Source organism: Cottoperca gobio, chromosome 3, assembly GCF_900634415.1.
Source record: "Cottoperca gobio chromosome 3, fCotGob3.1, whole genome shotgun sequence".
Lineage (NCBI taxonomy): Eukaryota > Metazoa > Chordata > Actinopteri > Perciformes > Bovichtidae > Cottoperca > Cottoperca gobio.
The window spans coordinates 23,761,677-23,786,093 of NC_041357.1; the positions used below are offsets into that span (position 1 = coordinate 23,761,677).

At 41.1% G+C, this 24,417-nt stretch overlaps 2 protein-coding genes across 3 annotated transcripts in view; both read left to right on the top strand.

Moving 5' to 3' along the window:
• The window catches only part of LOC115004002 (intersectin-2-like), a 36,493-nt gene extending 22,204 nt beyond the window's left edge, over window positions 1-14,289 (top strand). The window contains 20 exon segments of the mRNA XM_029425964.1: window positions 577-773; window positions 1,702-1,757; window positions 2,148-2,314; window positions 2,454-2,484; window positions 2,597-2,718; window positions 3,187-3,283; window positions 3,406-3,600; window positions 7,285-7,406; window positions 7,641-7,747; window positions 7,851-8,034; window positions 8,275-8,373; window positions 8,514-8,597; window positions 8,720-8,803; window positions 8,999-9,061; window positions 9,166-9,315; window positions 9,480-9,598; window positions 9,693-9,775; window positions 9,864-9,947; window positions 10,461-10,634; window positions 11,323-14,289. Of these exon segments, the coding sequence (XP_029281824.1) occupies window positions 577-773; window positions 1,702-1,757; window positions 2,148-2,314; window positions 2,454-2,484; window positions 2,597-2,718; window positions 3,187-3,283; window positions 3,406-3,600; window positions 7,285-7,406; window positions 7,641-7,747; window positions 7,851-8,034; window positions 8,275-8,373; window positions 8,514-8,597; window positions 8,720-8,803; window positions 8,999-9,061; window positions 9,166-9,315; window positions 9,480-9,598; window positions 9,693-9,775; window positions 9,864-9,947; window positions 10,461-10,634; window positions 11,323-11,471 (2,367 nt within the window). The 3' untranslated portion in view covers window positions 11,472-14,289.
• The window catches only part of eva1ab (eva-1 homolog A, regulator of programmed cell death b), a 58,734-nt gene that overhangs the window by 22,378 nt on the left and 11,939 nt on the right, over window positions 1-24,417 (top strand). Inside the window, exon 1 of one of the 2 annotated variants that reach the window (XM_029428536.1) lies at window positions 20,333-20,437. The exons of the other annotated variant lie outside the window; for it this stretch is intronic. The gene's annotated coding sequence lies outside the window, so the exon portion shown is untranslated. Of the gene's footprint in view, window positions 1-20,332; window positions 20,438-24,417 lie in introns of those variants that run through there. 2 annotated transcript variants of the gene reach the window in all.

A 24,417-nucleotide genomic window follows, 5' to 3' on the forward strand; every position in this document is an offset into this window, starting at 1 on the left:
TAACGTTTTGCAGATGGGTGCCATTTGCCTTTTTTTCTGATTGTAATTATCCATGTGGAAAAGTAGGGCTGAGATTCAGCCTGAGTGCCACTGTTATCCAAACATGCCGAAGGCAATTAAGAGGGAGGAAAGGGAAAAATGTAAGCCCAGCATTAGGGAAAGGAGGGAGAAGGAAGACATTATTTCTTTATTCATTTGTATAATAACCCTGTTATGTATTTTTAAAAACGACATCTAGGGGAGCTTTATTCATTTATTTGTCTTGACCCAGCTCTCATTGCATCCTGTCACTTCATCCCGAAATGAGTTTGAGTGTACAACCCTTATTAATGCGCTTCAGTTAAGATAATAATTTCACTTTAAATGTGTGTGATGTGCGCTAAGTCTTAGTGAGGGGCCACTATTTTTGCGTTAAATGTGTCATTTCAATACGCACAGGAGCACAGAGACGCTATTTGCTTGACAGGTGATGCTTTTAGAATTACACAGATTATTTCTGTCTTATTTGCAAAGTGTTTTCTGTCCCCCCCCCCCCACACACACTATATTGTCTGTATCTTTCTGTGCCTCTGACAGCAGGTGGTGGGGAACCTGCTGGCCCAGGCCTTGTGTTCCTGGACAGCAAAGACAGACAACCATCTGAACTTCAATAAGGACGATGTCATTCAGGTGTTGGAGCAACAGGAGAACTGGTGGCTGGGAGAGCTGAACACTGAACGGGGCTGGTTCCCCAAAACATACGTGACACTGCTGGGAGAAGAAGAGAGTTCAGAGTGAGTCTTCCTGCACACATACTGTTTGGAGACCTCGAGCAGTGTGAAAGTTAAACAAGCCATGAATTGTTAATTTAATGTTATCATATAACCCTGTGTTTTAGTTGCAATTGTGGGGAGTTTTTCCTTATCAGCTGCATCGGACAGATGGTGTCGTGTGCTGTAGAGATTGTAAAGCCCCCTGAGACAAATGTGCGATATTGGGCTTTATAAATGAAAATGACTTGTGGCCGTTGGGATGTGTTTTATCTCGGGGTAAATCAGTTCAAACATGCATCAGTCACATGATAATGTCTATGTGTCAGTAGAGTGTGCCAGAGGTGCGGTAACTATTCCAGTCCGTCAGGTATTTACAGCAGCACGTTCCAACACTCCCCTCCGATCATGAGGTCTGGCTAATGAACAAAAGAATTTGATTGGAGGTGAGTAGCCCGGAGTAGAACCACCTCTCGGGTGAAGTGTGCCTTTTGAACGGGGCTTTCCAGAAGGATAAGGAGTAGCCAGCTACTTTACGGGGGTCCAGGGGGGGGTCGCATGGCCATCATTTTCTTTTGCCATAATGTGTTGTCCTCTGGCACATTCTATCCTAAACACTGAATTGAATCAAAGCAAATCAGAACTTGTTCATCAAAACTATTTTTTGAGAATCATAAGTGAATATAATAAAGTAGCCAGCTGGACTTAAATAAATAGTCGTCGGCTGTTCTCATGATCAGCTCTCCCTTTTTAAGTATGAATCCTGGTACTCCATCTCACAGACCCCAGGGCAGACCCAGACCATGCAGCAGCGCTTGGTACCCCCATCTGGTTTATGAATGCCTTGCATCCCCCAGGAGGAGCTGGAGGACGGGGCTTCTGTGAAAGCATTAGAGGATGGATGAATGGACATGCGTGAATAAGTATGGTAATGTGATGTTTCTGTTTACAGCATGAAGGGCTCCCCTCCTGATGCTTTGGATTCTAGCGACAGCACGCAGCTGGACGGTAAACTATCCTCTGAAATATCTGCTTAAAGTAGTTCAGTTAATATTTGATCATCACACATTACATTTACCGTGTTTATGTTTCTGTTTGTCTTATTTAAACATGTTATGATGATTTTCAGGTGGTTTGAGGGACATTGATGTAATTTCCTTTTTTAGTTTTTATGCCTAATTTTACAATGAAAACTGTATTTCCCTCAAAATGTAAGTGAAGTCTTCAAGAGATGTCTTAAAGTGACACGTGCAGCCTGCCTTTATGGCAGATGTATAACGTTATCTGATATTATAAAATGTTGTTGAGGTTGGCGTAATTTAGCAACAGACCTTGTATAAGCTCTTGCCTTAGCTACATTGCTGTTCATTTATATTCGTATATTCTTTTCCTTTCCAGAGTACACAGCGTTGTACACCTATGAGTCTCCGGAGCCGGGTGATCTGACGTTCAGAGAGGGAGATGTGATCTTGGTGAGCAAGAGAGACGGGGAGTGGTGGCACGGCTCTATAGGCGGCAGCACGGGCGTCTTCCCCAGCAACTACGTCAAACCTAAAGAGACGGATGTAAGAGCGTTTAACCCTTAACACGTACACAGGGGGAACAATGTTTTGCTATTTGTGTTGGTGTTTGATTGCATTATATTGCAAGACGTTCCTGTTATTTTCTTTTTTGTAATAATGATATAATTGTATTTTTTTTCAGACATCAAGTTTATCTGCAAAGAAGAAGCCAGGTAAACTCACCATCTGGCCTTTTCTGTCTAATCTCTTTATTTCTCACTTGCATAAGAACACAATACCTGGTTTTGCATTTTGCAAAGTTGCATTTGTGTCTTGTGTGCACAGAGATCGCCCAGGTGATGAGGGCCCACCCCGCTACTGGCCCTGAACAGCTGAATCTGGAAAATGGCCAGCTCATCCTCATCCTTGGCAAGAACACCTCTGGCTGGTGGCTCGGAGAACTGCAGGTCAGCTTTCAGCTGCTGTTCACAGCGGTTTCCTGTGGACCCTTTAATAAAGGCAGACATTGTAGACTAGCCAACCTTGTTGGCTTGTGACCCATTAAAACAAAGCCATGTCTACTTGCGACCCCTCACCTTTAGGTATATCGATTGTGACCAGTTCAACTAAATCATGTTTTTATGCCTCCGCGCTGCCCACAGTCTGAGGCATTTTGTTTTTGAGTTTTCCATCGGTCCGTACCATTCATGTGAACGTGATATCTCATGAACGCCTTGTTGAAACCAACGTCCAGTGAATTTGGTAGACAAAGGTCAAGGTCACTGTGACCTCACAAAACACGTTTTGGGCCCAACCCGCAGGTTGGAAACCACTATACCTGAAGTTTCTGGTTGAAAACTGCATGTTGAAGGTTTTTCATCCCTCCTGTCTGATTAAAACCTCTCTCTACATTTGTTTGGGTTGTCTGACTCTAGGCCCGCGGTAAGAAGCGTCAGAAGGGCTGGTTTCCTGCCGCTCACGTCAAAATATTGGGATCCAACAGCGGCAAGTCCACACCAGCACCCCAACCAGGTAACACACACACACACACACACACACACACACAGGCTAGAGGTGAAGAGTACAAAAGTACACTAAATAAATAATAAACTGCAAATAAAATAAAAGAGTAAACTCTTCTTCTTCTCTGTCAGTCTGTCAGGTAATAGCCATATACGACTACTCAGCCGCCAACGGGGACGAGATGAGCTTCTCCAAAGGTCAGCTGATCAACGTTTTTGACAAGAACAACCCTGATTGGTGGAAAGGAGAGATCAACGGCGTCACCGGTCTGTTCCCCACCAATTACATTAAGATGACCACGGCGGAATGTGACCCCAGCCAGCAGTGTAAGTAAATCCCTTAAACCTGATATGATATCATGATGAAGGGAAATATGCATTTTTAAAACACAGAGATGCTCTTCTTCCAAGTTGCTTCAAGCCACTACGACCCAATCTCAATCTCCACCCTAAGAACTAAACTCTAAACCCTGCTGGACTTAATTGACGTCAACTGTGCGCAGCTGTAGCGCTTAAGTGTGTGAGGAATGGGACACACCATAATGATATCACACGCTGCTTTAAAACGCATCACCATAAAAAAAATAAAGTGCCACATTGCCATATAATAATTTCAATCATTTTATTAAACTAATGCAAAGCAGCATTTAACTGTAGCTACAATTGTTCAATAGTTGAGCTTGTGGTTTTTTTGTACACGGTTAAATAATGTCCCAGTCCTGATAAACCTTTTATAGCAGCCGAAGCCATCCACGCTGGCTGGTGAATATTTTATGAGGGGCAGGAGAACGACCATTTAAATGTCATACATTCTGCTGTGGTTTATAGGCGAGTCCTTTAGGAAAGTCTGCAGATCTGCGGACTCACAGAAAGGAGGTTTAATGGCGTTAAAGAAACCTGCATCGGATGATTTAACAGTGGGACAGCGCTGAGCTCTCACACACTTAGAGGAGTGTGGAGATTGGGATTGGGCCTATGACTAACTAAGACCTTTGATCATCTTTGCAACACTGTACCATCACTGATATTTCTTCATCCACCCATCTCTTCATTTGTATATTCTTTCTTCTCACTGACAGGTAATTTCCCCCTGTTTTCCCACTTCCTCCCTCACTCTGTGTCTCTCTCTCTCTCTTTCTCTCTCTCCCTCTCTCCTCTCTCCTCTCTCCTCTCTCCTCTCTCCATATTCCTCGGCTTCTGTCTCTTTCTCCTTCTAGGCTGGTAGAAAGTCCTCTTCCTCCTCCACCTCCTCTTCCTTCTTCCTCCTCCTGACTTCAGAGAGACCCACTATTACACACTGCTCTGAAGGGGCAGAGTGTCTGGACTCCCTGTCTACTAACTTCTCCCCCTGAGCTAATGTCTGTGTGATTCAGCACCTGAAACCACTTTCTTTGACTCTCAATACTGATTCTGTGAATTGTTAAAGCCACAGTGCCTTTTCTGATTTCTCCGTTTTGAGTGTGAACTGATGATGCTAAAATGAAGCAGAGGGATAGTGGGTCTCTCTGTGGCTTTTCTCTCTTTTTTCCTTTTGTTTCTCCTCACAAGACACATCTTTTCCCCCTTTATTCATGCGGCATCACACTCCCTTTCCCTTTTTCATACCTGTTGTTGTTGTTTCCATTCTTACTCTCCAATTTTGAGAGTTTAGCTCACACAGAGCCCACTATTTGTCTCTGTGTCTCCTCGGAGATGTGTCTATATTCAGACATGATGTGCAAGTTTTACTGTCACTTTACACTAACAATTAATTGCATTATAACCGTGAAGCCTGTGGTTATTTTGAGAAATAGTCCAACACTCCTGCACTTAATGCTTAAACCAAAGCATGAAGCTTGAGCGAAACTCGATCTCTCCAGATGTTTGGAGATGTAGTTTTACGTTTTGCTTTTCAACTATAACCATTGGGCTTTTGATTTTGTGCCTTTTTTTTGAAAACCTTTTGTTTGAACTTAATTTGGACATGAAATGCTTCAGGCAGAAGCGTACAGTTTGTCCTTTGTGCATTTAAAAGCCATAACTGGGTTATTACTAACAACAGTAGTTTTGAAGTGAGATGAAGCGACTTCACCATATGGCGAACGGTTTCAACGCCATTGACAGACATTTACCTCCAGGGGTGAAACTGCTGCCGCGTCTTATATTAACTGAATGCTGTTTTGCTGCTGCTCTGAATGCAGAAAGTGAATGCATAGGCTTTTCTCATTTCTCATTTTGTACATCCTAGACAAGCTGCTTACTTTTAATTAAAGTCACAACGTATGTTTGTATGAAAAGTACTATACAGATAAAGATCTATGCAAACGTCTCGAGTTACTCCTCCTGTGCTCAGTCTGATGAACACTGAGGTCTTATAGGTCTTAAAGATGCTACAATACAGTTCAGATGTCTTTAGTGCACTACCATCAAATCACTTTAACCCTAATGTAAGGAACGCAAATTGCTTTTTTAATTTAGTTCAGAAGTAAAGTAAAGTAAAGTAAAGGCTGCAGTAAACGTGGGTGAACCACGCAAAGCTCAAAGCAGCTGTTAGCACAACTGATCCGGCAACATGTACAGAAGATTTGTGGCACAAGATGCTGGAACTATTCTTCAAGATGTGTCTAATATATTTTCTGATGAAATAAAGATTGGTTTGGGATGACAGCAGTGTTTTATTATTGTTAAAGGGTGTGCATGTTTTATGCAGTGTTTATAATGTCAACACAACACACATGATTAAGATGGGCAGATGTGAAGTATGTTTACAACAGTTTGACCTCGATGCAGAATCAAACATCCATGTGTTTTCCTTATTGTGATGGTAACTTATGGTGATATTAGGTATCGGAACATTTTCTCAATTGGCAGAAGTCACTGAAAATTAGGGGGGAACACTGAGCTCTGAACATGCGTCACAGGGTGCGAAAGAAAGAAAGAATTCCTCTTCCTGTTTTGGTACAAACAGATTTAGTCTAGGAGAAGGTTTAGTCTGATAGCAGCGACGAGAAGATAACGGCGCAGACGGGGAAAGAGACAAACGGGAGAGACAATCAGACAAACGCAACAGAAGACCGACAATTAACTTAAATACTTATAATCAGAGCAATGACTTTACAGAGCAGCTTTCACTTTCTAAACCTTTGGGAGGAGACAGACGATGAGGAAAGAGAAAGGTCAGGGAGGGAGCGACAGTCGGTTAGTATGGGACCCTCACAATGGGCTAATGGGCTCCTTGTATCAGGTAAGTGTGTGTGTGTGTGTGTGTTTCCTCATTTCCCTTTCTCTCCCTCCTCCTCTCAGAACTCTTAGACATGAGAAAGTGTTGTAGAAGGATTACACATCAGCATTGTGTTAAAACCAATTTAGCTCGAATGTACCGTGATGTGGATCCTAAATGTGATGAATGTAAAAGTGCATCGGCCTCACTTCTTCACGTGTACTGCTGGTCATGTCCTTTTCTTCCTTAATGTTTTGGGCATAAGTCTTTAAGACTATTTCAGAAACCCTTCACCACCAAGCCAAATCCTTTGACCGACATTTTTGGCATTGCTCAAGACTTGGACTTGCCGAAAGTAAAACTGAATGTTGGCTTTTACGTCTTTACCGGCTCCACGAGTTCTCTTACTGAAGTGGACGGATTCTGCACCTCCTTCCCACTTACACGGGATTAAAGACATTATGTCCCGGATGAATCAAGAGAACAGTCGTTATACTACTCCGGGAGCAGAGAGTACATGACACTACAGTAATCTCAGAATATTTATTTATTTATTTTCTATTTCTCTACATTCTTCCTGTTACAATTTAAGGTATATTATAAATATTTTCTCTGTATTGTCTATCATTTTAACTTTATCTATCCATAATTAAGAATATATCTTCTGTGGTTGCCTGTGTGTTCAAAGGCCCCATCATGTCCAGCAGGAGGCAGTGAATGTGGTGCTGAAGTGTTGTTGTGGTTTAAGTGGTGGCTTGGTTTTGTTGCACTTGTTTGAATCTTTGTTGCGTGTTTCTCCTCTCCTCCTGCAGGGTGTGCAGACCTGAACAGCCTGGACTCATTGAGCACCCAGGAGAGAAAGAGACAGGGTTACATCCATGAGCTAATCCAGACTGAAGAGAGATACATGGAAGACTTGCAGATAGTGCTGGAGGTAATGAACTTTTGATTTGGGGTGAACTGTCCCTTTTTAATACCTCGCGTATAAACAGAATGTTGTTAAATGTTGAGTAAATCCATCCAGTATTTCACAAGAACGAGATGTGTCGGGGTGTCCTCATGATATCCTAATCACATATCTGTAAATCCACCATGTTGTTTCTTACTAACGTGTGGTTGTGTTGTGTTGTGTGTGTGTGTGTGTGTGTGTGTGTGTGTGTGTGTGTAGGTTTTCCAAAAGCCTATGTCAGAGTCGGGCCGGCTGAATGATGCAGAGATGACCATGATCTTCGTCAACTGGAAAGAACTGCTGGCCTGCAACTCTAAACTTCTCAAGTAAATATCAAACAATTGCAGCTTTTCTAAAGTTGTGTCTGGATTGTGTGTACAAAAATACAGAGCTGCTTGTGTTCATACGCGTACATTTATGTGTGTGCAGGGCTCTACGCGTGCGTAAGAAGACGGGCGGGGACAACATGCCGGTGCAGATGATCGGAGATATCCTGGCGCCGGAGCTGTCCCACATGCAGCCCTACATCCGCTTCTGCTCCTGCCAGATCAACGGAGCATCACTGCTCCAGACGCGTATCGATAGCGAGCCGAACTTCAAGGACTTCCTCAAGGTAGAGAAGGAGGGGGGAGCAAAGAAAGAAAGTAATGTAGGTCATAAGCACGGTGATGAAGAATAGCGGAGATGTGTTGAAGGACAGGAAGAGGTGGAGATAGAAGGCGAGCATTTTAATTGATCTAGAACCATTATCATGTCGGATTTTACAAACCAGATACTCTGCAGTTTTATATCCATGATGGTGGAAACAGGATTCTTAATGTGTTCATTAACATTGTCTTTTCATTCCCATCAGAAAATTGCCACAGACTACAGATGTAAAGGCATGCCGCTGTCCAGCTTCCTGCTGAAACCCATGCAGAGGATCACACGCTACCCACTGCACATCAAAAACGTAGGCCATCATGTTCACGAGCGTGTCTGTGTTTGAACTAGTTAAAACACTGACCTTAATGTGTGTAATTGGAAAAAAATAGAGTGGTTTGCCTTTTCGTATCTCATTTGTGGATGTAATTAACTTGTGTGTGTGTTTAGATCCTGGAGAGCACCGCAGAGGGCCATGCTGACCGAGAGCCTCTGAAAGAGGCTCTGGAGAGGGCGGAGGAACTCTGTAAACAGGTTCCTTTCATCACCGATTCTCTCATTCGTGACGTCCCTCGCTGCTTTAATTACATTTTTTGATCCATTCTGCAAAAGCAAAAGTTTTGATTGTTTCTGTAATTAATTATTGTGTCATTCAGGTAAACGAGGGCGTGAGAGAAAAGGAGAACTCTGACAGGCTGGAATGGATTCAGAACCACGTGCAGTGTGATGGTGCTGCAGAGGTATTACGCTCACTGTTTACTGTTTACTGTCAATCGAGTTCATTATTTATAAACCAATAAAAAAGAAATCTTGGAAATGTGTGATTTCATAATCTCAGAGAGTATTCAAGTATTTTATATCGTCGTAGAATTCAATTTGTATTAGTACATATTCTAGCACATATGAGATCGATCTAAAGTTTTCTCTTTCAACAGAACCTCGTCTTTAACTCTCTGACGAACTGTTTGGGCCCCAGGAAACTGCTCCACAGCGGCAAGGTGAGTAAAACTATAACATTTCTTCAAATGTTCCATTTACAATGAGACCAGACAGACTGGGGGAGTACAGGGAGATACAATGTGACATGTCTTTTTCTTTTCAGATGAACAAGGCAAAGAGCAACAAGGAACTCTGGGCTTTCCTCTTCAACGACTTTCTGCTTTTGACTCATGCGGCTAAACAGTTCACCTCGTCTGGGCCCGATAAACTGTTCAGCAACAAGAACAATGTACAGCTCAAGATGTACAAGCCGGTAAGACACACACTCACACACACACACACACACACACACACTCACACTCACACACTGTGTTAAGTTGTAATGTGTTCTTTTGGGGCAGCATGACACTTTGTATTTCTGTTTTTTAAAATCTTATAAAATATGTCACTTTCAATGTCGTGTATGATTTCCTGTAGCCTGTGCTGCTAAATGAAGTTCTGGTGAAGCTGCCGGATCCTTCTAGCGACGAGCCCACCTTCCACATCTCACACATCGATAGAGTCTATATACTCAGGACCGACAACATCAATGAACGGTAGCTGCACAAACACACGCACACACACGCACGCACATGCACACGGTGGGGTTTTCGGTGGCCTGTATGATTACTGTGTGTGTTGTGTTTTCAGGACCGCTTGGGTTCAGAAGATCAAGGCTGCATCTGAAGAATTCTTTGAGACAGAAAAGAAAAAAAGGGAAAAGGCCTATCAAGGTTTGTCTCCACACTGACGCAGCTGAGCTGATAGCAACTAATGAGATGATCTCTGGATTAATCTGTGTGTGTGTGTGTGTGTTTGCAGCACGATCTGTGAAGACCAGTGGAATCGGCAGACTTCTTGTCATCATATTGGAGGCCACTGAACTCAAACCAGGCAAACCCAACGGTGAGCCTGGACACACTCGTGTTACACGTGGTCCTTTCAGTTCAGTGGACTAAGAAATACACCATGAAGAATGGACCATGAATTAAAAATTAAAAATGTATTTTTATTTTTTGTGCAGGAAACCATGAAAATGACATTAATTTGAATTTAAGAACGTGAGAAAATATCGAAGACAATTTTGAAGCCAGGCCTCTAAAAACTTATTTATGAAGTTATGATGTAATGGCTGTGGGATCAAATTGTTTTATCGGGACAGTTTATTATAGGAGCTGAGGCTGAACTTCCAAAATTGGAAAATATAAAACTCATGCCTAAATGTTTTCCGTACTGTATGCATTAACGCATGAATGTATTTGAATTAAAAAGCCAAACGTCCCTCGTGATGCACAAGGGTCAAATGCTCTTTCTTCATTCTTTATTTCTTTTCCTTGACTCTCCTCTTCCTGTTCTTACACTCTCTTCTCTTCCCCGTCACCCGTCCCTCTTCTCACCTGTCTTCATGTCCTCCTCCAGGTAAAAGTAACCCCTACTGTGAAGTGACCATGGGAGCTCAGATATTCACATCCAGAACGCTCAACGACACCCTGAACCCCAAGTGGAGCTTCAACTGTCAGTTTCACATCAAAGACCTTTACCAGGACGTGCTCTGCATCACCATCTTTGAAAGGGACCAGTTTTCACCTGATGGTCAGTCACCTGCTCATTCTCTCCCTTTTTACTCCTCTAATCTGCTCTCTCATTAAATCCCACATATTTCCAGGTTTGGAGGGTTATTTTAAAAATGTATACCAATTAAATTACTAATTACTAATCCAAGTATCATAATATAAAAGTGATCGTGTTACTTTTGGATTACCTCAATACCAAATATGCAAATAAAGACGAGAGGAAAGCAAAATGCTGAAAGTCCCTGCTGAATGTAACAGCACAGCACAGTGCAAGTTCTGCCTTCCAGCGGTGAAAATGCTGTCGTCATCCAAATAATTATTTGTCACATTAGTGTTACTGGATTTTTACTTGAAGCAGCAGCTGTACTCGTATAAATGAAATTAAACTTCATGCAAATTTCCCAGTTTGTCCTGAACGTGTTTTCATGCTGGGATGCTTCTTGTCAAAAAGAATAATCTTGATGAACACTGTTCTGTGTTCCTTTTCTGCTCTCCATACAAACTCCACCCAGTGAAATAATCTTTCACTAACGTTAGAGGCCGTTATAAATATATAATATGTTGATAAATGTATCGGTAATCTGATTACATCTTTTTTTCTGTTGTTTTGTGTCACTGGAGCCCAACACATACCCACACTTTGACATTTCTGAGCTCTTTTTAAAACAATTAAAATGTTCCTTTTTTACTTCTTCTCTTTATTTCAGACTTTCTGGGTCGGACAGAAGTTCCTGTGGCAACCATAAAGAAAGAGTTGGAAAACAAGGGGCCGGTAACACGTCGTCTTCTGCTGCACGAGGTTCCTACAGGGGAAGTGTGGGTCCGCCTCGACCTGCAGCTCTTTGGCAACAAATAGACATATAGGATGAACTAAGATGATAATGGAGTCTTCTACCGAGACATCCAAATAAGGATATTTTTCTCCTGCAGTGTAACCAAATAAGAAAGACTGCTTTTTGTCACCTAAACAAACTCGGATGGTTTCCCTCACATATCAAACAAAACTCCCCTGAACTCGCATCACGCCATAATATTTTAATATCAACCAGCACTAATAATACCTCTTCTGATGTCATCTGGATCTTCCAGTGGGGGATTAGGGTCTGAATTACATCATCTGAACCCACCAATAGGAGTCAGAGCTCCCTTTTTTTTTCTGGCTCATGACCTCAGAAGGGTAACTCGACTGGTGCAGCTGTTTTGCGCCTGCACAAGATGTACTGTACGCTCTGAAGGAGGTGAAAGAACAACTTCTGTGCAGCCAGGCTTCTTAAACATCGCAGACACGATGTCTCGTGAAGCTGAATCTGGGTCCTCTGCTGTAATCGTTTATTTCCTTCAGAGAGTGAGACCTGGAGAAATAATGTCGAGAAACAAATAATAATAATAAATCAACAAATTGTATCTATTATCTCGACTCTTAAAGGGATAGTGCAGATGTTTTAAAGTGGGTTTGTATGAGGTACTTATTCATAGTCGGTGTTTTACCTTCAGTAGATGCCGACTGATGGCCCTTTCTGACTGACGCCGTTATCTATGCTCTCTTTAAGGCCACTAGTCTCCTTTGAGAGAAAACATTAAGTTTCCCTCACAGAACACGGACGTTGCTAGTCCACTACTGCCTCGCTCGGTTTGTTTGGTGTTTTAAAGGGTTATTTCAGTCCACTAAAGTCACATAATAACACAAAAGTCCCACAATAACGTAAACAAACTAACCAATCAAAGGCAGCGGTTGACCAGCTGCTTCTGTCTGAGGTGAAATCTAATACAAAAACTGTTTTCTCAAAGGAGTCTGGTGTCTTTGAAGAGAACATTGATAACAGCTTCCAGGTCTGACGGCAAGGTAAAGCGGTGAAAATGTTCTAAGTGTAGCGTACACTTAGCAGTACTTTGCTTAGCTGCTATGACTTCTCCAAACGAGGGGCGTGCTGACCGCCATCTTCTGTAGGTAATACAAGCACCTCATACAACCCCACTTCAAACAATCCGAACTCTCCCTTTAACAGCTCTGTATCTCAGTTACCACAGTTGGGTTTTAAGTGTTCCGCGGTTGAGACACACTTTGCCGAGGCCATTTAACGAGGAGTGTTTTTTCTTAACCAGATGTGTATATGACGACTTCTATTTGTTTTCTCCGGACGAGGACACGAATGACTGCTTTGAAGAGACTCTGCTTTATGACTGTCTGATCCGTCTTCTCACAGCGAGAGCTCTGGAGTCAGTTCACTACTGTAGATGGAAGATCTCAGGATATGTTGTTCGGGGTTGAATCTTTGTCACTGTAACAATGTTTTGTGTGCGCGTGCATGTCTTTGGAGAGTAGAAGGAGCGTAAACATTTAGTTGAGATGTACTAACCTACAAATATCTTCAGCTGAGGGCTTTTGATGCGGTAACTTTTGGCCTTCTGGCCTTTAATGAAAGTCATCTTTTTTTTAGTCTTTTAAAATCTGTCACTTTCTTAAAAGGGTTAGAATTATTTGGGATGATGTTGGTCTTGATTGTTTTCAAATGTATTCGCTCTTTCTTTCGTGTGCAAAGTTACCCAGGCCAAGTAGTGTGAGTGCAAAATAATTTAGGTGACACTTTGAACTCTTTCTCCAGCTGAGTCAGCGCTTCCTGCCGTTTCAGCGTGGAGGATTATAAAGTCAATACTTTTGAGGCAACACAGATCGGCACGTTTTCAGCAATAATAAACACGATTTGCTCATTTGTGTTTTTGTTCTTTCCATTTTCCCCCTGCTAGACAGATCTTTACGTGTCAGTCTCCTTCACAGCAATATTGCCCATCTCTGTTGCCTGGAAAAGTTGCTCTTTATAAACATCCACCATGAAAACTGTACAATTAAGTTGTAGGTTGAGTTTTTGGTGTCTTCTGGCTCAGTTTTACTCTTTTTGTCCTTTGCATCCTTTTCTAACTGCGAGCGCCTGCTGGTGCTCCGGATATTAACAAAAAAAGTGTTGTATTTATTTCTTAATTTATGCGCGTGTGACTATCCGAAGGTTTGGTGCGGCTTTGCCTCGCTGAGTCATCCTGGATAATCAGTTGGTTTCCACTGGGTTTGTTTTGTGTGACGTCAAATGTTAAAAATGTGTTCATGTCAATACTGTTTTGAAAGGCAATATAACATCTTAGATGATTCTCCGCAATTAAGTTTTACTGTAAACAGGCTAGGTCACTAGTGTTTGTGTTAGGCCTGCTGTTTCTATACAATCCACACAACTCTGTTTTTAAGTCCTGGAGTAACTTTGATGTTTCTTGGAATCTGTGGATGATGAGTGCATAGACTGGACTACCTGCCTCGTCTGTGTAGGGGTGTTAAAGTTTATCTTTTTGTTTTACTTTTTATTTCCCGCAGCCTTCTGCATTGACTGCTGCTGTGCTAACTGAGTTTTAAGGCTTCTCTAACCCCGATTGTCTGATCAGCCACGAGTCTGTAACCTGCTGTTTGTTCTCACTTTGGCCTCCGTGTGGCTCTCTCTGAATCAGGGTTTCTAAAGTCAAATTAAAGACATTAAAAGTGAACAAACTGTCAAATTATTGGCTGGCTAAAGAAAAGTGACATTTAAAACTGTGAACGTTCAGCGCACAACCTCCTGCAGCAGCACATGAGCGGTGAACTTCAGCTTTAGACAAAATAATGATGTAGTATTTAAATGCTTTATATTAATGAGTGAGGCTCATCTGGATTTTATGTGACATCTGATACATGATCCCAACATTACGATGAACACACGACCTTTGCTGTTTCTTTTCAGGGATGCTATTTTGTGAATACACAGTAATCATGATGCAATCATTTTTAAAAGTTGCTTACGTGAGGAGAAAGTACATGTTTGAGAGCCAACATACAGTTCAGGGAGGACAAAGACTCAGAAAAAGGTTTGACAAGTAGGTTTTCACTTATAAGAGATTTGCTTTGGTGTTTGGTGCCTACAATAAACATTAAGAGGAAATAAAAAATACAGGAAAAGTAGGCAAATGTCAATTTATAGAATAGAAATATGTACAAATGAAATCATAAACTGTGTCTTGTTTTGCCCGGTGCATCAAATATTTGACAATATTGTTATTAATTAGTTAAATGTAGTCAATATATTATTGAATATATAATAAATACCAGACTAATTTCCAAGGATATTTAAAGAAATGTAAGATTTGAAACAGAAGGATTTTTACTGTTTTCTGTTGGTGTCCAGCCACGGAGTCAGTGAAGGTTCAGTGTGGAGTCGTCAGTGCGCACGAATATATCTCATTAAGTCCTTCTTCACCCTCCACTGGCTCTGGGTCCACAGGAGCAACAGTCGTTATGTAACCACACTGAGTGGCTCTGCGAGCGGCTGACAGCAACACACCCAGCTGCGAAACTAAAGTCAGCTGAACTTCTGAGTGCTACAGTGGCAGAGGTGCTGGTATAAATGGTGCAAACTAATTATTTTCCTCCTAATTAGAAACTAATGTGTCACAGACGTAGATGAACCACTAAAAGGAATACTTCACCCTCAAATTATAATTTGTGCATCAATTATTTACCCTGTGTTACCTTGAATTATTGAAGAACACTTTGTTTTTCTCGCTTGCCTCCACGGTGAACAAAGAATAAAAACAGAGAATTAAGTTTAAAAACTCTCACACAACTCGTGCAGTATAATCCAAGTCTCATTTATCCAGTCGTATCTTCACTACTTCCCAAACACCTTAGTATTTAAAACACTGTGGACTTCTGTACACGCGTGAGACTGGAGATGCAGAAGTGCTTTAGCATGAAAAAGCTCTCATAACCAAACATTTTTAAGATAAATATAAATAATAAAGATAAATAAACTAAGTTCTGGCTACAGAGTGCTGCAGGGAGTTAACATCGCCCTGGTTCCCTCGAAGCCAACGGGATATTTCCTTTGGATTTTGGATTATTGCAGAAAACAAGCTCTGTGACACGTGCACGTTTTGTTCAGCAAGGTAATTAAAATATGAAATGAACACCGCTTTTATGATTTTTGTAAATGCAATTGCTAGAAGTAAAAAGCTAAAGACTAGTGTTCAGCGTGATGACTTGTAATGTCCCCTCTTTAGACTTGTATAGCCATTTAGCCGTAAAAAAATCTCTTAAGCATGTGTTAACCACAGACCTTATTTCAGGCAGGGAACCGGAAGTTCAAAATTGGTAAATCCTTCACAGGTTGTAGGATTAATTCCTGCAGCACTCTTTAGCCATTAGGCAACACTGTGAAACAGACTTTATCTAAAATCACTTCGCTCTGCATCGGCCAATCGGCTCGCTGCTCCCTCACAGCGAGTGGAACCAGATGACCCTCAAATAAAACTGCCTTTTTACTATGCTGGCTCCAAAATGGTGGAACGAGCTCCCCATTGTTATCAGGTCAGCTGAAAGTCTTCACACCGTCCTTCGACAGCACCATGGCCCATAAACATTTGTTATTCTTATCTTCTGTATGTAGCACTTACATGGCTTATTTGAAGCTATTGTTCTGCACTTAAAATGATCACCTTAAAATCATCTCTTTGAAGCTAATGCACGAGCAAGATTCTTGTTGTTCGGAGTTGTATCCTCGGGATTGTTTGCACGTCTTGTAAGTTGCTTTGGACGAACGCGTCAACTAAATGTGATGTGAACACTTCTCCCAACACTGCTTAAATTATAATTCAGTGCTAATGCATTTTATTTTTCACATCCTGAATATTAATTGTTCCAGCTGCTAAATGAAGAAACCTCGGTGCATTTTACCTACTTATTTATTTATTTATTTATTTATTTATTTGACAGTAGGAAGAGATGACCCTGTCTGTGAGTTTCCTCTGACATGGTCTCTCTCTCGCTGTCTCTGTTGCTACAGGCCACCTTTGCTCAGTGTAGGTTTTTGGCCAGAACACAGACCCCCTCATTATTTTTTTGTGTGTGTGTGTGTGTGTGTGTGTGTGTGTGTGTGTGTGTGTGTGTGTTACATAAGACAGCTGTTCATGTGGTGAAAATCAAATCATTCCCATGACTGAGTCAAGTGGAACTGAGGGCCTCTCAGACTCATCCTCCATGCACATCTCTCGCTCTCTCTCGCTCTCTCTCTCTCTCTCTCTCTCTCTCTCTCTCTCTCTCTCTCTCTCTCTCTCTCGCTCTCTCTCTCTCGCTCTCTCTCTCTCTCTCTCTCTCTCTCTCTCTCTCTCTCTCTCTGTGTTTATTCCCTTCTGTCTCTGTTTTTCTCTCCTCCTGCCTTTAAACTACTCCCTCCTTCTGCTTGACTGCACTTTTCTTTTATACTTTATCTCACTCTCTGCTCTTTCTACCTGTCTGTCACCCCCTTTGCTATTTCTGTCTTCTGTCTGCCTCTAAACGTACTGTATCTTTATTAAAAGGAATACATGAATAATGTATTAAAGAGAAAATCTAAATCTAACTCAAATCTTTTGTCAGTAAGGTACAAATGAGTTTTAGTTGGTTGCTGTGACAAAGCCACTCCCATATTCTCCCACCAGGTGCCGGAGATCATGTACCTTTGACTTAGCTGTTGACATATTATCAGATACAGAGCAGCTTTATCATTCATTTGGAGTCGTGTTCCCTAGCTCTGATCTCCACCAACTCCTGGGGTTCAGCTGCTAAATGCTCCAATATGTTCACCAGCTTGTCTCCAGCTTGTCCGTCTGCTGTTTGGTACTGACCCGGTAGTGTACAGTGGACCTTTAGAGCTTTTTCACTCAAAACTGCTGCCGCGCCTGAAATCGACACTGAGTGAACCAAAACAGTAAAGTTGCAGCCAGACATCTAAACAATGAGCTGAAACTCACTAAGCTAGGTAAAGCCGAGGGCAATTAATTTAATTAATCACTACAAGCAACCCCTTTCACACTTTTAATATGTGCATTAAAAAACCTGAGAGGACTCAGAAATCTAGAAAAAAGAAATCTTGAAATATCGCGAATCGTTTTTTACGCTTGTCTGAGCTGGAAAAGTTGGTGTACCGATAAAAGCAAAATGCGACAAAGTGAATAAATGACGTACATTTGCATAGAAACCTGGCTATTGTTATCTTATATATCTTATATTTATAGCCACTTTAAAGAGTAGTGTCTTCTGCTGAATAAGTTGGAAAGTACTGTGCATTAACTAACACTTTGTTGGTTTTTGTCTTTTAATAGATGCGCTAACAAAAAATAAATCTAGATATCAACAGCAACATTAACTTCACATTTCATCACTGAATTTGGGTGAAGCTCACGACCGTTTTATTTTTCTGACTGATTTGAACGGAGACAAGATGGCCCCCAAGGTATGAATAATGAGATACCAGCAAAGGCTGTACTGTTATGCAGTCCAATGTTCCCGCCCAGCATCTAGAACTCACAACTCCTGTCCCTTGCTGTTTCGGAGACAACAATTCCTCACAGAACACGTGGCAAAGTTAAGAGTGTTAATATTTCATCACACTGAGCAGGAGGTGCAGAAACGGATGCATTATGGATGGTAAGTGGTGCATGTGTTGTGCATTCTGCATGTAGGTTCACATCTGTGTTTATTTTTGTTTAGCAGTTAGGGTGGGGATGACATAAATCCTGAAGACTTTGGTGATGACTTCACCTGTAGTGCTTCTGGGGTGTCAGGATATAAAATGGTTATGGTTACAGACGCTCTGTCCACCTCTACACTCGTATTTTGAGTGTAATTCATTCATTCAACAATAGACAAAGTGAAAGATGACTGATAGCTTTATTATCCTTTTTAAATGTCTACAGATGTCGCTACGATAATATTGTTATTGTGAATTCTTTGGCGATAAATGTGTAGTGAATCACTGATATCTTGACAACCCTGGTGCCAGCTATGAAGTTGACATTTGTGATTTTTAAAATGTCTCAGCAACTATTGGATAAATTGAAGCTCAAGAAATATGTGTTGAGTTTGAGAAATGTTCATGATGTGTTCTGACTCCTCATGATTGTAAATAGAGGTGAACAAGATATCAGAAAGACCTGCAATGACAGACAGAGTGGAACGAGTGCAGCTGACGAAGATGAAAAGAGAAAGGGAAGTGAGTAGGAGGAGATCACTGACGAAGGAGAGGAACATTTTGGTGTTGTATTCTGAAAACTGTTTGCAGATGACCTTTGATTATTTTCTTATTAATTCCTTTTCTAATTGTGTGGTACAGTAAGCTTCTCTCGGTGTAGAAGGTTGACAAGAAATAATCAGTTTTCTGCCCAGGGTATAAAAACGACCTTTACAGCCATGAAATAATTACTTTAATGTTCTCTCTGCAGTAAATATGCAATCTGTGGGCTAAATCTGCTGAGGTTTCACATTGACTAAAGCACATCCAGTATTACAATGCTTTTGAGTTATATTAAATAAACAGTTCATTAAAAACCTGTACGGAAGCACGTGTTTAGTTGTTGCTTCAGTCAAAAGTAGTTTAACAAGTTGCTTTTTATTATATTCAAAGTTGACCGGGCTAAAAGCAGAAATACTTCTTCTCCCCTTCATATACCTGTTGAGAGCTGTTGCCCTGGATAACTCTGTCAGCTCCCGACCAGCAGCAGGAGCGTTCTCTGGCTTTCCCTGTTATGTAACATCAGCACGAAAATAACCTGCCAGGATGACAGGTTTGCTGATAAAAATTTCATAAATGGTATCTGATATAAAGTTATTTTTAGAAATTAGATGATAAAGCTCTAAAAATATTGCCATATTTCCATAAAACACACACACACACACACACACACACACACACACACACACACACACACACACTTATAAGATCCAAGCATGAACAACAACAGCAGAAGGCGCCTGTGTGTGAACATGCAGCAAGAAGGTGAATTCCCCAACACATCTCCATCTTCATAATAATGTTCTGTCTCTCTGAGTCATTGTCTCCTCTGTCTAGTTATTCAAAAAGGTATAAACGCTGCACATTTTAGACTTCTTCTTGTGTTTCTCTTTGTAACACTGGTTTTGAAAGCTATATAAATAAACTTTATAACTACATGTTGAACCCCATTTCATGTGTGATAAATTGTTGAATTCACGTAGTGTAGGCACATGCAGATATTTCACATGCCAGTACATTTTCATACAGGCACATGTGTTTTTCCAGCATTACACATTAAATATATGTTCATCACTTTTGTGTGAGGCATTATGTGACTCTGTCCCTCCCCTTTCTGCATGAAACAAAGAGAAAGCGGCAGCGCTTCTGCATTTACAACAATGTGCATGATTGTGACTGTGTGTTCATGGTAAAGTATGTATGAGAGGGAGGGAGGGAGAGAGAGGGATGCAGAAGTTTGTCAGGGAGAGAAGAGAGGGATTTGGACGACTTGTCAGGGTCTTTCATGTCACATTTATGCCCTGAGGACTTGACCTCTGTCTCTCTGTCTGGAAAATAACCTGGAAAACTCAATGGAATATCGGAAAACTCCACTCCACAAAACATTCGGAGCAACATTCCTCCTGCTGCCTCTGCATCAGAGACAGAAGAAGAACTGAAGGGAAGAATGACTGAAAATTTCAATTTGTATCATCGAAGAGAGCATGGCTTGTGTACGTGGGCATATCTGACAACTGGGGGAGGACGCAGAAGATTTATTCATATAATTATACTCCTAGTGTTTTTTTCTTCGTTGAAAGGAAAAGAGCAGAAAGGAGATAATAGGAAAGGGGAGGAGATAGTAGAGAGCCTAGAGTAGAGGAGTTCAGAGCAGCGAGAGGAGAGGACCAGAGCGGAGAGGAGGAAAGAGAGGAGGAGGAGGAGAGGAGGGGAGAGGAGTACACACACTCCAGACCAGATGGGATCTTGGCATTAATGAAATGTAAGTATCAACAGTGTGTTTACACATGCATGGGATAAGAATTGCTGATTTTGATTTAGTTGTTGTCTCTGTCGATGATGTTGAATATGTCAAGGGTCGTATGTTGTAGGGAGTCTCAGGATTACTTTCATTTCCTCCACACATTGCTCTTTCTCCCTCTTGACTATCGTTACGTCCTCCTCCTCTAATTCTCTCTCTCTCTCAGTATGTCTTATTTGATCAGTTCTACTTCTGTTACATACTGTCTCTCTCTCTCTCTACTCTCTCTGCAGGTCATGTTAGATAGTAACGGTGCAGCAGGGGAGGGAAAGGACATTGTCACATTACATTAGCATTACACACACACACACACACACACACACAGAGCGGGAGAAATGTGCTTAAAGTGTGATAAGCGCACATGGACGATGTGTATGAAGAATGTGTGTGTGTGTGTGTGTGTACAGTGTGAGTTCGGCTGAAGCAGGTGTAAGAACTGTACAGTCCTCTTAATCATATGGAGAAAAAAAACAAAGATCTGTTGTTCCACATAAGAATTTGGCCGGACTGCACAGACACAAAGAGGAAAAGTAAGAGGAAGGCTATAAAAAGAGGAGGAAGGAAAAGTCTCTTGCACTTCCTATTGGCATGTTGGACCTAGTCTTTGGCATGTGGCAAAAACTAACACGTGATAGGTTACAATACGCACAAAGAAAGCTGCTTGCAGCTCAACTTATTATTCTTTTCTGTGACTGAAAACCTTTTTTACTGTCTGAATTAAAAAGTAACCTGATGCATTCAGTGCTTCATGTAGTTTAAACCATGTTTAGAAGAATGATTCTACATTTACACATTAAATATATGTTCATTTTTAGATTTAAACATCTGAATTTGACATTTTTTGTGTGACTGTCCCTCCCTCCTTCACTCTTTTCTCTCTCCTCTCCTGCGAGTGTTCTACATGAAAGAAAGAGAGAGCGGCAGCACAAAGACAGCTGCTTGCGTTTCAATTTATTATTCTGTTCTGTGACTGCAAACCTTTTTTTTTACTGTCTGACTTGTGTTAAAGCAATTAACCTGATGCATTCAGTGCTTCATGTAGTTTAAACCATGTTTATTCTCTCATCTCTCTCTCTCTCTATTCTCTCTCGCTCTCTCTCTCTCGCTCTCTCTTCTCTCTCTCTCTCTCTCTCTCTCTCTCTCTCTCTCTGTGTTTATTCCCTTCTGTCTCTGTTTTTCTCTCCTCCTGCCTTTAAACTACTCCCTCCTTCTGCTTGACTGCACTTTTCTTTTATACTTTATCTCACTCTCTGCTCTTTCTACCTGTCTGTCACCCCCTTTGCTATTTCTGTCTTCTGTCTGCCTCTAAACGTACTGTATCTTTATTAAAAGGAATACATGAATAATGTATTAAAGAGAAAATCTAAATCTAACTCAAATCTTTTGTCAGTAAGGTACAAATGAGTTTTAGTTGGTTGCTGTGACAAAGCCACTCCCATATTCTCCCACCAGGTGCCGGAGATCATGTACCTTTGACTTAGCTGTTGACATATTATCAGATACAGAGCAGCTTTATCATTCATTTGGAGTCGTGTTCCCTAGCTCTGATCTCCACCAACTCCTGGGGTTCAGCTGCTAAATGCTCCAATATGTTCACCAGCTTGTCTCCAGCTTGTCCGTCTGCTGTTTGGTACTGACCCGGTAGTGTACAGTGGACCTTTAGAGCTTTTTCACTCAAAACTGCTGCCGCGCCTGAAATCGACACTGAGTGAACCAAAACAGTAAAGTTGCAGCCAGACATCTAAACAATGAGCTGAAACTCACTAAGCTAGGTAAAGCCGAGGGCAATTAATTTAATTAATCACTACAAGCAACCCCTTTCACACTTTTAATATGTGCATTAAAAAACCTGAGAGGACTCAGAAATCTAGAAAAAGAAATCTTGAAATATCGCGAATCGTTTTTTACGCTTGTCTGAGCTGGAAAAGTTGGTGTACCGATAAAAGCAAAATGCGACAAAGTGAATAAATGACGTACATTTGCATAGAAACCTGGCTATTGTTATCTTATATATCTTATATTTATAGCCACTTTAAAGAGTAGTGTCTTCTGCTGAATAAGTTGGAAAGTACTGTGCATTAACTAACACTTTGTTGGTTTTTGTCTTTTAATAGATGCGCTAACAAAAAATAAATCTAGATATCAACAGCAACATTAACTTCACATTTCACTGCATCTGAATTTGGGTGAAGCTCACGACCGTTTTATTTTTCTGACTGATTTGAACGGAGACAAGATGGCCCCCAAGGTATGAATAATGAGATACCAGCAAAGGCTGTACTGTTATGCAGTCCAATGTTCCCGCCCAGCATCTAGAACTCACAACTCCTGTCCCTTGCTGTTTCGGAGACAACAATTCCTCACAGAACACGTGGCAAAGTTAAGAGTGTTAATATTTCATCACACTGAGCAGGAGGTGCAGAAACGGATGCATTATGGATGGTAAGTGGTGCATGTGTTGTGCATTCTGCATGTAGGTTCACATCTGTGTTTATTTTTGTTTAGCAGTTAGGGTGGGGATGACATAAATCCTGAAGACTTTGGTGATGACTTCACCTGTAGTGCTTCTGGGGTGTCAGGATATAAAATGGTTATGGTTACAGACGCTCTGTCCACCTCTACACTCGTATTTTGAGTGTAATTCATTCATTCAACAATAGACAAAGTGAAAGATGACTGATAGCTTTATTATCCTTTTTAAATGTCTACAGATGTCGCTACGATAATATTGTTATTGTGAATTCTTTGGCGATAAATGTGTAGTGAATCACTGATATCTTGACAACCCTGGTGCCGCTATGAAGTTGACATTTGTGATTTTTAAAATGTCTCAGCAACTATTGGATAAATTGAAGCTCAAGAAATATGTGTTGAGTTTGAGAAATGTTCATGATGTGTTCTGACTCCTCATGATTGTAAATAGAGGTGAACAAGATATCAGAAAGACCTGCAATGACAGACAGAGTGGAACGAGTGCAGCTGACGAAGATGAAAAGAGAAAGGGAAGTGAGTAGGAGGAGATCACTGACGAAGGAGAGGAACATTTTGGTGTTGTATTCTGAAAACTGTTTGCAGATGACCTTTGATTATTTTCTTATTAATTCCTTTTCTAATTGTGTGGTACAGTAAGCTTCTCTCGGTGTAGAAGGTTGACAAGAAATAATCAGTTTTCTGCCCAGGGTATAAAAACGACCTTTACAGCCATGAAATAATTACTTTAATGTTCTCTCTGCAGTAAATATGCAATCTGTGGGCTAAATCTGCTGAGGTTTCACATTGACTAAAGCACATCCAGTATTACAATGCTTTTGAGTTATATTAAATAAACAGTTCATTAAAAACCTGTACGGAAGCACGTGTTTAGTTGTTGCTTCAGTCAAAAGTAGTTTAACAAGTTGCTTTTTATTATATTCAAAGTTGACCGGGCTAAAAGCAGAAATACTTCTTCTCCCCTTCATATACCTGTTGAGAGCTGTTGCCCTGGATAACTCTGTCAGCTCCCGACCAGCAGCAGGAGCGTTCTCTGGCTTTCCCTGTTATGTAACATCAGCACGAAAATAACCTGCCAGGATGACAGGTTTGCTGATAAAAATTTCATAAATGGTATCTGATATAAAGTTATTTTTAGAAATTAGATGATAAAGCTCTAAAAATATTGCCATATTTCCATAAAACACACACACACACACACACACACACACACACACACACACACACACACACTTATAAGATCCAAGCATGAACAACAACAGCAGAAGGCGCCTGTGTGTGAACATGCAGCAAGAAGGTGAATTCCCCAACACATCTCCATCTTCATAATAATGTTCTGTCTCTCTGAGTCATTGTCTCCTCTGTCTAGTTATTCAAAAAGGTATAAACGCTGCACATTTTAGACTTCTTCTTGTGTTTCTCTTTGTAACACTGGTTTTGAAAGCTATATA